Genomic DNA, 13829 nt, shown 5'->3' with positions numbered 1-13829 from the left:
GGGCTGGACAAAAATGATGGTACCCATAACTTAATATTTTGTTGCACAACCTTTTGAGGCAATCACTGCAATTAAACGATTTCTGTATTTGTCAATGAGCGTTCTGCAGCTGTCAACAGGTATTTTGGCCCACTCCTCATGAGCAAACAGCTCCAGTTGTCTCAGGTTTGATGGGTGTCTTCTCCAAATGGCATGTTTCAGCTCCTTCCACATATGTTCAATGGGATTCAGATCTGGGCTCATAGAAGGCCACTTTAGAATAGTCCAACGCTTTTCTCTCAGCCATTCTTGGGTGTTTTTGGCTGTGTGTTTTGGATGGTTGTCCTGTTGGAAGACCCATGACCTGCGACTGAGACCAAGCTTTCTGACACTAGGCAGCACATTTCTCTCCAGAATGCCTTGATAGTCTTCAGATTTCATCGTACCTTGCACACTTTCAAGACACCCTGTGCCAGATGCAGCAAAGCAGCCCCAAAACATTACTGAGCCTCCTCCATGTTTCACCATAGGGACAGTGTTCTTTTCTTCGTATGCTTGGTTTTTGAGTCTATGAACATAGAGTTGATGTGCCTTACCAAAAAGCTCCAGTTTGGTCTCATCTGTCCAAAGGACATTCTCCCAGAAGCTTTGTGGCTTGTCAACATGCATTTTTGCAAATTCCAGTCTGGCTTTTTTATGAGTTTTTTTCAGCAGTGGTGTCCTCCTTGGTCGTCTCCCATGAAGTCCACTTTGGCTCAAACAACGACGAATGGTGCCATCTGACACTGATGTACCTTGGCCTTGGAGTTCACCTTTAATTTCTTTGGAGGTTGCTCTGGGCTCTTTGGATACAATTCCAACGATCCGTCTCTTCAATTTGTCATCAATTTTCCTCTTGCGGCCACGTCCAGGGAGGTTGGCTACTGTCCCGTGGGTCTTGAACTTCTGAATAATATGAGCCACTGTTGTCACAGGAACTTCAAGCTGTTTAGAGATGGTCTTATAGCCTTTACCTTTAAGATGTTTGTCTATCATTTTTTTTCGGATGTCCTGGGACAATTCTCTCCTTCGCTTTCTGTTGTCCATGTTCAGTGTGGTACACACCTTTTCACCAAACAGCAGGGTGACTACTTGTCTCCCTTTAAATAGGCAGACTGACTGATTATGAGTTTGGAAACACCTGTGATGTCAATTAAATGACACACCTGAGTTAATCATGTCACTCTGGTCAAATAGTTTTCAATCTTTTATAGAGGTACCATCATTTTTGTCCAGGCCTGTTTCATTAGTTTGTTTTTTTAAATAATTATGTTAATCAACAATTCAAAAGTAATGGCTGTTTTTGATTATTTAATTTTCAATACATTTTTATTTATTGTTACTTTTGTGAGTTTCAAGTGATTTCAGTGAGAATTGTGGGTTTTTCCTTCTTTAACTGAGGGGTACCAACAATTTTGTCCACGTGTGTACATATTAAACACCTACAAGCACTGTATCAGGATAACCTATTGAAACGAGAGTTGCATTTTCCAGGCAAAAATGCATCCTACAGATATAAAACATATTCTGACTGAAGAAATGGCACTGTTCTTGGAAAAAGTGCTGTTTCTACATTCAATTTCAGATTTAGTGAGTCATAATATTGTACAGCATGATAAAAAAGAAAGAAGATTTTCTCCCAGATTATGTCTCTAATTAATGCACTTTTGCCATTATTGCGATGCTTTTGTGAGATGAAAGTCAATTGTGAGCTTTTGGGTTATCAATCATTTATATGTCAATTATCTGCTAATCTGTACTAATGATCAGTAGCCGATATCATTTCAGGGAAACAAAATACTTAAAGTCTTTCTAAGGAAATATCTTAGCCTCGTCTCTAGAATGCTGGACTGCCTTAGAAATGTAAGACTTAAAAGGTTTACATGAAACAGAAAACTGTATCATAAGGTTTAAACTTACAACCTATTTACAACGAGCCAATAGGAAAAGAGTTTGTGTTCACTGTCATGGTATAATTAAACTGTCATTCTTCTTTCCTGGCACAAAGAGGTGCTGATTGAATTTTGTCTCTCTCCCGCAATGCAATGATGAACTGTTCTTCTCCATAATCTGTACAATATTACATTTAATAATGTCCCAGAAATGCGTTTGTAGGTAATACTAGTGATGGCAGTATTTCCACAACACTTTGGTGCCGTTTGTTTACAGTAAATCAATCATACATTAGGTGGGGTGGGACTCGCCCTGGTAACACACACAATCCACGAGAAGCTTCAATAATATTGTGAACCGGGACAATATTTTCCGAAAACAGGAAGTGAAAATGAAACTTGTGTCTACGAATAATGGTTCTAAACAGAACGCAAACCCTGGAAGAAATTCCAAAGTGAGATTTATGTCTCCAACCTCCCAATGCCGACTTTGTGGTTCTTTCAAACTAGAAGTATTTGCTACGACTCACAGTCCCAGCGTTGAGGGAGAAAATACATTTTCTTTAAAAATTAGAATGTCGTTTACTTGTGTAGGAAAGTCATTTTTGTGAGACATGGTTGACTTAACATACTTGTACAAGGGGGAACCAATGTGTCAGGAAATTGTAGCACCATTTCAGGCAATGTTGGCTCAAAGTTGCTGAAGTGCAAACTTTCCCAAATCCAAAGAGCTCGGAAGATGGGCCGTTAATGGAACTACAGTACGCTGGATTTGCTTGAGGAGGCACTCAAAAATTACAGTTTGCATTAGAGAAGTTCCTCACAATTTTGCTGCGAAAAACTAAAAACACGCTCGGGACTCTAAAACCTAGCACTTTCACAGCATTTCTATGTCAAATTCACCATCCTGATGCATTGCTCAATCACTGTTAGACACATGAGATCAAGGCATTCATATAGAAGTATCACGAGTTGTAAAATGTGCTTTCTGAAAACAAAACACCTCCTCCTTTTAAAAACGAGCTTCCAGAGATAGTGGACCACGTTTTATAACCTCACTGACACACACACAAGCACACACAAAAATCACACACAGCCACAGCTCATTACAAGTGGACACACAAAAGAGAAATAGGGAGCAATCAAGAAATTGAAAATCATCGCATGGTGTCAAGAAATGAGAGAATGATAGTGCAAAATAGAAAAATGGGGTAATAGGGCGATAATGGAAGGGACTGGGTCCGTCGTAAAATCAATCAGAGGCTAAGAGGTTGTTTGACACTGTGAGCAATTTGACAACGCATTGATGACAGAGCTCCAGTGAAGCATTACTGGACGTGTAATTACTCTGACCATCTTCTATGGATCCAATTAGCCTGCCTCAGCACTGGAGAGGCACGGTGATTCCCACCACATAACAGGATGGGGTTTCACTGCTGGTCAGTGTTTTCCAGAAAACATCTGATATCAGATTCTAAGTGCATCTTCTCAGAAATTGGCTTATTTTCTCATTTGGGTCTGATAAATTTCCTGGTTATATACACTGTAGTTTCACTGAAACAACAAGGATGCAGTCATGTCATTGATTTTGCTTGATAAATTCCATTGGAAAATATCTCTGCTACACAAACACGTTCAGACGAACTAGCACTAGCACATCACCTTCGGAATAATGGCGAACACGTTAAGGAGAAAGAGCACAAGCTCACGATTAGCTACAAAAACGTTTTTAATAAAACCTTTCCCTTATTTGGTTCTTTCATAACATAATGCGCACACTTACAGTTATTGTTCGCTATAGATCAACCAACAGCACAATAATGTCTGGCCTTGTCGCTGAAGAAAACACATTTTACATCTAGGAACAGACAGCAGTGGCCTTCAACTTTTGAACACATTCTTTAGCCCAAGCTTCATCTAATCATCATCCATTGTCATCAGTGAACACAACATTTGCACAAAGTTATTGTAATACTGCAATATTCATTACATACTTCTTTGTCGAATAACAGCTAATCTTACCGTATAGTAATTGGCTAATTTTGTTACCATTCCATTTTGGGAAATAATCCAACAGCAGTGGCATTTTGAAAATGTTAATGCCCCCTTCTACAATGATTTGATCAAAGTCAAAACTTTCTTTTAAAGCTCTTCTTGTCTGAAAAACAGGCCCTGCGGGGAGACCAACTGGCAAGCTAACAAACACGAGGGCAAACATGCAGGTCAGATACAAGGGCAAGTGAAAGCGGAATCAATAAAATGTGACAAACACAATATCGCTCTGTTCTGTAATAAGACGACGCCACCGTCTCAGGCACGGAAATTATGATGGGGTGGAGAAGTTCAAATGAAATAGCCCACTGTGATAAAGGTTCAAAAGACAAAGGCAGAGAGAGAAAGACAAAGAGAGGGATTACATTTTGAAAAAGTCTTTTGCCCTGAAAACAAGAAAAAAGGAGGACGACACAGCATGAGGAGAACCACAAAACTGGTCTCCAACTCCACATCCACTGTGGATTTATGTGTGCGCCCGGCGTAAGGAGCTTTTTGGTGTTGCATCCCTTTTTCCTGAACATCTTCATTTTCTGTGTGCACGGCATTGCAGCAGGCGTCACACAAACAACAAAAGAAAGGAAAATAATGAAGCGTAATGCAGAATAATGCAGTATAATTACAAGAGCTGTACTACACATTGACTAATTATAGACTGATACCACGTATAGAAAGAAAAGATTGACTGACTAAACCAACAATAGAAGAATATGTGGATTCATGTAATAGGTCAAGATCATACCTTATCGTCAATATATATAATTTTAAATTCAAAATGTTAGAGTATTAACCATCTGTGGGTTCCTCCCTTTCAGTGATCCCTTTCACTACAAAAATATCATTAATTAATATTATCTGTGCCTAATTAATATATAATATACATATTTTAATGAGTGCAGATTTATTGTATGTGATGTAATTACTGAAAGAATAAAAGAAACTATTCTTTGTCTGCTAAAGCTGGTTGTAGTGAGCAAAATCCAGTTTGTAGGTAGGTGTCAGAGCTCTAAAGAGCATACTGAATCTTTGATGTTGTGCATCTGTTTCATGTTGCAGACCTGCCTCACTATTACCTCACAACTAAGCACTCGCTGCAGAACTTTAACCATCACACAAAGGCACAGAGGACGGAGAGAGAGAAAGAAAGAAGGAAAGGGAGAGGCTGGCAAAGTGATATGTTCCTCTCCTCCCCGGGGCAGAGAAACAGACACCTGCGAGGATTGATCAAACTGTCCCTTCAATATCCTCACTTATCCTTTGATGATCCATCACATCAGTTCTGTCTGCTCTCTCTCTCTCTCTCTCTTCAACACACACAATGACTGCATATCCCCATTTTCTGGGTCTACCTTTGTTTCTCTCTTTCATCTCCTCCTCTCACCTCTCCCGCCTTTTTTCCCCAAACATCTTTTTTTGGTCTCTCTGCCTCCCTGCTCCACTTCCGCTTTTGTCCCACCACCTTTGAAGTGTGTCTGCTTTGTTGGGTCCCATAGTTTAATTAGCACCTCTGCTTTTGTCACCTCGGTGCAGTTTCACTCTCATGTAGTCGCTTTTAGTAGATTGGGATCTGGCAAAGGGAAACTGACTATGAACCGACTGTGAAGATGTTTAACAGCAGCGGAGCCAAAACTATGGCCATGATCAGTGGTAAAATTGCCCTCTTCATTGTAACCATGCCATCTCTTTATTTACCCCAATTTTCCATTCTCCTCTTAATGTCCTATTCGTCCTTTTCTGTTGTGATACTACAGTATGTTGTCCTGCTGTTTCTGAGCAGATGGAAAGTATTTTTGGACATACATATGCACAGTGCTTTAAAGGCTGCTATTGTCATGGCAGCATTGTTGCTGTACAAAGGAAAATGCCAACGCAACTGCAAGCAAAAGAGTGTTAGGCAGTGACTAAAACATATCCACTCCTCCACAACTTAAAATTGACTAGAGAATGTGTTGGAAAACTGGAAATAAATGATAAATGTTTCTGACAGATCAACAGGAAATTTAAACTTTTCACTTACAATTATTTCACTGTCTGTCATTGTGATTGATTAACAAGTCAGGTTTTGAAAAAAAAAAAGCCGATTAACTTATTTCAAAGTATTGTTCCCCCAGAAAAATCCCACTCACCATTGGCTTTGAACTTATGATAATAGGTCCTGTTTTTTCCAAATAAGACTACAAGCAATAAATGGATTTTGACTGAGTGCTTCTTCAAAACAGGATGAAAGGCACTGAAAAATTTACATCATATGTACCACTTCTTTGTTGTTTTGTTGCTAATATTATTGTTTTTCAACAAAATAACAGTAAAAATGGGGGACTTCTCATGACAAACACAAGGAATTCACTTATATTCTGAAATATATGTTAGAATGCTCAACACAACAGAGAGTATAAAATCTCTCCCTGGTTGGTAGTTAAAACTCTAAAACTCATCTCTGTGTATTAAAGTTCCAGTTGCTTCATGTAGAATTCAAAAATCTTTGAATTCCCTGCCTCTCTTGTAAGTACTTACTTACTGCAGCTTGAGCACACCAGCTCGCCCATGACTCTGCTTTAACACTATAAAACAAGCTGACACTGCTTGTTTTATAGCAATATTACAGTTTGCTTATATTAAGGAAACGGTAATATTGGAGTAATTCACCAATACACTGCATGTTTAGACCAGAAGCTGACAGGATCGGTCCCTCAGGTTTGTTACGTATGGAATTTCATGAGTATAAATCTGTTTTTTCAAGACAGTCATCAGTATACTGCAGTTTAAATACTGTGCTATGACACTGACTGATGCATCTTCTGTCATATAAAAACACAACAGGCAAAATAAAACTGAAACCATAGTTGTCAGGTCATCATCAAGAGTGTCTGGTACACAAAGGTTAGATTTACATTAAGTGTTACTCATTAAAACTCATGTGTATCCTTAAATGAACAAATGCATCTCTTCCTTTATAAAACATCTGAAAGCACATCTTCACAGTATTTACCTCCATGTAACTGCCTTCCCAGTCTTTGTTGGAGCAGTGCTGCATGTTTTTGTGTTACTACCACTTGTTGACCGGTGCAATATTGTGAAATAACAGTGTTTCAATACATTATAAACAAAACAGGAAATCAGAAAACAGGCCTCTACTCTTAGAAAACAAAACTGCTTTGTGCTAATGGATGTCAAACTCAAAATAATATGCATCTTCAAAAACTAAACGAGCCTAGTGCTGAGGGCAGTTGGACTTTTACAAGTGTGAAATGGAAGAGTTGGGACTTATGTATTTACAGAGGAGTTTTAATCATATCCAGAGGAAGAAATGAAAAGAAAAAGCTCAGTTTTGTAATGCATGTCCAGAGTGTTTTGTCAAAAATCTGTGAACAAAATAACAATAAAAGCATGCCTAACATGCTTCAATCTACATGCTGGCATGGTACAAAGCATTTTGAGGTCAATTCAGAATGGCATTCAATTAATTTGCATACTATGGTTCATCTAAGAAACTTTAGGATTTACAGATCAGAGAGAATAACTGAGAAAGCATCTGCATTTAACAAAATAGTACTGATTGGTTGATAATCTTGTGAACAAGCACACAATGAAATACTCATGACATGAAGGGCAGAACAGAACAAGTTTGAAATAACAATTGACAATGTAACCCTGAACCCAATATAATAAATGCCAACAGTAATGGGAATTCTAGTGAATGCAAGCACACCTACATGCACCCACACACAACTAGCAGGAATAATCAAACCTGTTATTTCGTGACAGCTGTGTGATGACCCGCTCTCCTTCTCATTGTCTATTTGTCTCTTCCATTTTCTCCCCACTATTCATTCTCCCTTTTTCTCCAATTCTCCAACTACTTTTGTTCCTTTACCCTGGGTGAGTTCTGCAGAGGAAACAATGTACCACGGTACATTATTCTGGTGCCATGATGAATGGGACGAATCCGTGCCTGTTGACTGTGGCCTTGAGATAAAGAATAAGCAAATGAAACTGCCTGCTTGCCTTGCAGCACCCTGGAGTCCACTGCCACCATCCCTCATGCTAATTTGATTGAGAACGCTCCATCAGCACATACTTCTCGACCAACACACCTCTGCTCATGGGAGGAGTTGCAGGGGGGCGGCGGAGGATGGAGGATGTCATCAAGGCGCACGGTAATAACAAATTTATCTCCAGGATGCCTGTCTCAGCGTATAATGTTTGAGTTAGGCCCACTGTGGGTAGTTTACATGAAAGTGAAATGTGGTGCCGCAGGAGAGGGCAGGATAGAACCAGAGACAGGAAGGAAAGAATAAGGTATTGTAAACACTGAAAGATGAGGAGGGGTAAGAAGTGAGGCTTTCAGACGCCAATAGTAAGAGATGGAGTAAAGAACAACTTAAAGAGTGGAGAAAATGGGCAAGTACTTAACAATCCTGGTCTGTGTTCCGACACTGCAATTAATGTGGAGCCAGAAGGATGCCCACTCCTTTCTGCAGTAAAACAAAACCAGGATTGATGAGAGTGTCTATAATGCGTAAGTGACTGGCTGTATATGGGCTCGCTAGGAGCAAAGTGTCAAGATAGCGAGGAGGAAAAAGGATAGCTGTGTTGAGAAAGAAGGAGTGCGGCGCTGGGTGGGGAGAAAGACACAGAGATCGAGCTAAAATTTTCAGAGAATAGTTAGACTCCAAGCAGGAAAAACAGGGGGGGGTGAGTTTGTGCAAAACACAGGGTGAGCTGTAGCACTAGACAATTGCCAAGGGAGATAAATTGGGACAGAGCTGCTCTTTTGCGGCCATTTTTTTTGCAGTCTCCTTGGTAGCTATTGTATGGGTCTCATTTGTTAGACCGCATGTAATGAAAAACATTCAAGGAGAGAAATATCACCAGTCAGCAGCCCGTGCACGGCTCTGCTTTGTCCTCTCGGGCGATATTTCACCAGACTTGACCTTCTCTAGTAAACAAACCACATGTTAATCATGGAGAAAAACAATTAAAATGAATTTCCTCTTTAGTCTGCCTACTTGTCATGGTGTCATTGAACCTTCTCTGCACCACGGATCTGGTGACTGGGGAACGCTACGTACTGTAAATTACTGTAAGGCAGCTTGATTAGACGGGAACAATGCCTATGAGAGTATCCTCAGAGTCTCCATTTGTAATGAATAAAATATTACGGGTGCTTTTTTTGCTAAATATATTCAGTATTTCTTTTAAAGTAGAACTAAATCTTCTGTACCCTCCAAAAGATCATTAAATCCTCATTTACAGTACATATTGCATAGTATTTGGGTTACACTGTACAGCACTTTATGTACAGTATTTTGTTGAGAACATCTGTGAGGGAAAACATGGACTCAATCTGCTTCACACACTTCAAGGTCAACAGCTTTTACCCATTACTTACACAGCAGCTCACAAGAAGCACTAAAAAAGGCAACATTATTGCCGTGGCATTAGAATAAACACACACACACACAAACAAAACAGAGAGAGAAAAATAGCTGAGTATCAGTTTTTCATGGTTGTCAGCTCCGGGATTAATAGGAGCCATTTCACCATAATGAGCTGTTAAGCGTTAGCTGCCAAAAGCCTCTTCGTTTGCCTTTGAGTCTCAGAATACTTTGTCTAATTATAACAGCTCTCTCCGTCCCTCTTCTTCCCGTCACCATCAGAACTGCTGTACCTGTGCGACGGGCGTCTGATTTCAGCTCTTGTTAGACAACATAATAAGCACCTGAAAGTATCATCTAGAGAGGAGAGTTCCAATGATGCTGTAGCCTACTGTCATTACAACGTGCCGCATGTCAGCACTACACCGCCAGCATCCAGTTTAATGGTAACGATTATAGGTTCTGTGGCAACTTCACTTCAAGCGGGAGCACGATAAAAAAGTTCAGCTGAGCAAATGTTGTCCTGGGGTTGTTTTTCGTGGACTACTGGGGGAATTTTTTACTGACTGAGTAAGCCGCGGAAACTTTTTCTCAAAACGCTACAGTGAGTTCTCAGTGGCCAAACTTTTCAGTGAATGCAAATATCGCCATCAAATATTGCTAAAAGGGACGAGGGACATTTCTGAAGAGCAATAAAGTTTTAGAGATTTATTCATGAAGTCTTTATTAATTATTAAAGATTAACAATGAATGGTATTGTGGCCGAAGCAAAACGCAACGCTTAATCAAAGACATGTATGAAAACAGAATTCAAATAAGTAAACCTGAATTTAAAATGAGCTGGAGCCAAAATGCACAATGTACTACACACCACATTATGCAATGTAAATCCTTATTAAAGAACATGCAGCCATGAAAATTCTGGCGTTCTGCTGCAAATCACAGAATATTGTTTTGGTTCTAAAATAAATACCGTCATAATGAAATGCTGACAAGGCTTAAGAAAAGACCTTATATGCTTCCATTTCTGAGGGCTATTTTTTGATTTTTTTTTTCAAACCAAATGCTTGTGTTTTTTAGGTTAAAGCCCACTGCTTCAGCAACGTGCCACACGTGTGTGTTATATAAGACGAGTCAAAGATAGAGACCACATGAGGAATGAGGTTCCAGCCTGAAGAAGGTCATTTGTTATGAATGTAGACACACAGTTGCAGGTTACATTTGTCAAACCATTTGAAATGAGGCAATGGAAAGAGTGTTGTGTTCATTGTCATACCATAAATAAGCTGTCACTCTGGAAGACCGCTGACAGAAAGATGGAGATGCTTGACAAATTCTGTCTTTTTCTCTATTGCATTTAGATGAAAACTTACCGACACTCAGCCAAGTGTTCCTTGTATTTTTTCACAACAAAGGAGTGACTTAAAAAAAATCTGAAGTTCACACATTTTGAAATGTTTAGAAATGTTTAGTCACATACCTGTAGTGTTGACTGTGCTTATTGTACGCAGCAACTCAGTTTAACCACAAAATTACATACAGCAATAGGTTTCCAAACTCTGTTTTGTACGTTCCTCGTTTAAGAAATAAAAGCCTTTTCTTTTGTGCATCCGTGTAAACTATTTCTATATAATAGCGAGGGAAAAAAGTTCTCTTTAACAACAAGAACACCATTTGTTTTCTGCTGCTAACAGTGATAAATGGCATTCAGTCTCCATGACAAACAGTGAGCACAGAGAAATGTTGGATCATCTGTTTTTGTCTCGTGGTGTGAAGTTGCCTCAGTTTCCTGCACACAGTACTGAAGCATCCTCGTCGGGGTCTTTTGTGTATGAGAGACAGTGTGTGTGTGTGTGTGTGTGTGTGTGTGTGTGTGTGTGTGTGTGTGTGTGTGTGTGTGTGTGTGTGTGTGTGTGTGTGGATCTGTACTCTGCATGTGTGTGTACTGTGTCTTCAAGTGTATGAACTTTACACTATACAGCAGATGTAAATGTGTTTGTCGCTGCATATTTGCATTTCCTACCAGCATAGGGAACCGGGGCGTCTTTGTCTAGAGCCACCAGTGGAGGGTCCAGCAGCACCGTGTCCATGTTCTCTGTGATCACACCGTGGTACGAGGTCTCTATCCACGGCTTGTGCTTGTTGACTGTGAAAAGAAAAGGAAGAATGCCATGAATGTTGCGGTTTTCTGTGCAAATGTACTTTATATTTCAATGTGCATTTCATTTTACAGTATTTCTGTAAAGAGTTTAGCTGTAATTCATAGACTTCTTCTGCCTACATAAGTGTATCTCAGGAGGTTTGTCCACTAAGGTGTTATGCTCAGGCTACGTGCCCACAGGAAGCAATGTGTCCAAACACTGGCTACACCTGATTGGACAAACGTTTCACTTGTGGGCTGTCTACTCCTGGATTTCAAACTGGACCAACATGGCATCTGTCGTGACAAAAACACCACATCGTTTGATCCGTCTTCATTTTAGATTGACAACAGTTTCTGAAGGCATCAAGAGTTGCATAAAATAGCCTAGACCTCAACTATAAGCAAATAAGTAGCGGGAAATCTCACCAACACTAGGATGCATTGCACGTGTTTACATAAACAACTAGAAAAGCACTCAGAGCGGAGACCTCCGCCAGGCCATCTCTCAATTGTACAGAGTCCTTCAAAAAAAAATCTTGGATCCAGACGGTGATCCGGATCACCTCCAAAATCTAATCGATTGTTACTTTTGCTCTTCTGGACATTCTGTAAAATTTTGGTGAAAACCCGTCCATAACTTTTTGAGTTATGCTGTTAACAGACAAACAGACAAACTTCGGTAATTACATAACCTCCTGGCGGAGGTAATGAATGGGGAGCACTGAAATGATGGACCTTGTGGACACAGCGTGAGAAGGCGCTGAGCATCTATTATGCACTGAGCACTGCGCGCTTGGCTTTGTTTGTTTTTTTGGTCACCTGTAGAGATGTTTAACTTTGGTTAAAACGCTGCACTCATCACTGTCTCTTTTTGCCCAGCCACACAGGTGCAGGACCACACTGACCAACTGCACCCAGCTGGGCATTTCCACAGAAGCCTCTGAATTCTGAAGCTGCCAAAAACAAAGCTTTGGTGGACACATAGCCTACATGAGTCAATTTAAAAGGACAGACAGTGAGAAAACAAACCCCTACCACTGTTAGTATTTTTTTTACAGATAAAAGGACTAATGGTCACAGTGTGAACAAAGTGAAAAACATTGATGTTTAGTGTACAGCATTTAGGCCTGTCTTGGTTTAAAAGAAGATCTTGTGTTTCCAGAGGAAATATTGCAGCCAGAACTGAAATGATTCCATGAAAAAAACTCAAGTAACTCAATGACTAAAAAGCTACAAAAAATCTCAGCATCAAAGCTTCATTCTAACTTTATACAGTGGTACAGTGTGTTCAGTTCAGTTTAGGAGGAAGGAAATAGCAGGCCAGGTCTGAGAAAAATCCACAGGAAATGCCAATGTTCGAGTTCACTGCATGCTGTAAACAAAATGAAAACTCAGTACAATACGTTTATTGTAAAATTTAACTCACCTACTACAATAGCACAACTCCAGTGCTTTAGCACATTAGCAGAAAACATCCAGTGCACAAAGTGGATGTACTGTAGCTACCAGCAGGAATACATATATACAGAGCAGATCTGTCTTAGACACCACAACTAGTCACCTCAGTTACATTGAATTAACGTATCAATTCACTAGCTAACTAGCTAACGTAATATTTTGTCACAGGTGTCATGTCATTTTGGTATCCTATTTTAACAACCCGTTATTTTGCCTGTCAAAATACACTGCTTAACTGTTCTGTTTACATTACTTATGTTTGTTTTTTCTTTACTTTAATTAAAATTTCTCCCCATTTTTTATGCATGTAGTGATACTTTTGCTCAACCTTAACAAGAAGAAATGTCATGAATAAGACATGAAAAGGTCTCTTGGTTGTCTGTCCCTCTCATATTCTCAATAAGAAAAGCCTTAAAAACTGTCCTTATGATACACTATATTTGTACATTTTAAAAGACTTCACTTTTTCTGTTGCATATATATTATAGCTCTTTAATAAAGCAAGTGCATTTCTTATCTTTATTTGATTAAACATGGAATATTCTGTAAAATATTCCTAAGTTGGGAAAACACTATGTTGTCACGTCTACACACCTATTTTTCCGAGTTCTAACTAATCTTAGTCCAACTAATGACACAGTGAACTACAGAATACACATCCTACTCTGACATAAGCTCTGTGTTTTGCCCTCTGCATCTGTAGATATTCCTCCTTCAGCACCACCCCACAGTAAACTCTCATTGCTTCTTTTCTCTCTCTCCTTCCTCTGTTTCTATTTGTGTCTCTGCCCATTTCTACAGAGTGGAGAATTCCACCACGATGCCACAAAAGTGATTGAAAGGTCAGAAGGATAAGCTGGAGATTACACAGATCAGCATCGCACATAA

The 13829-nt window shown here is 39.6% G+C and overlaps 1 protein-coding gene across 1 annotated transcript in view; it reads right to left on the bottom strand.

The window, feature by feature from the left end:
• Nucleotides 1-13829, bottom strand: part of clstn2a (calsyntenin 2a) — a 170405-nt gene that overhangs the window by 80414 nt on the left and 76162 nt on the right. The window contains exon 2 of the mRNA XM_051953245.1: nt 11364-11486. Within this exon, the coding sequence (XP_051809205.1) occupies nt 11364-11486 (123 nt within the window). The remainder of the gene's footprint in view (nt 1-11363; nt 11487-13829) is intronic.

This window comes from Acanthochromis polyacanthus, chromosome 9 (assembly GCF_021347895.1).
Source record: "Acanthochromis polyacanthus isolate Apoly-LR-REF ecotype Palm Island chromosome 9, KAUST_Apoly_ChrSc, whole genome shotgun sequence".
In the NCBI taxonomy this organism is placed as follows: Eukaryota; Metazoa; Chordata; class Actinopteri; family Pomacentridae; genus Acanthochromis; species Acanthochromis polyacanthus.
Note: the sequence above shows the minus strand (reverse complement) of the source record. Positions and strands in the feature narration are given on the sequence as shown.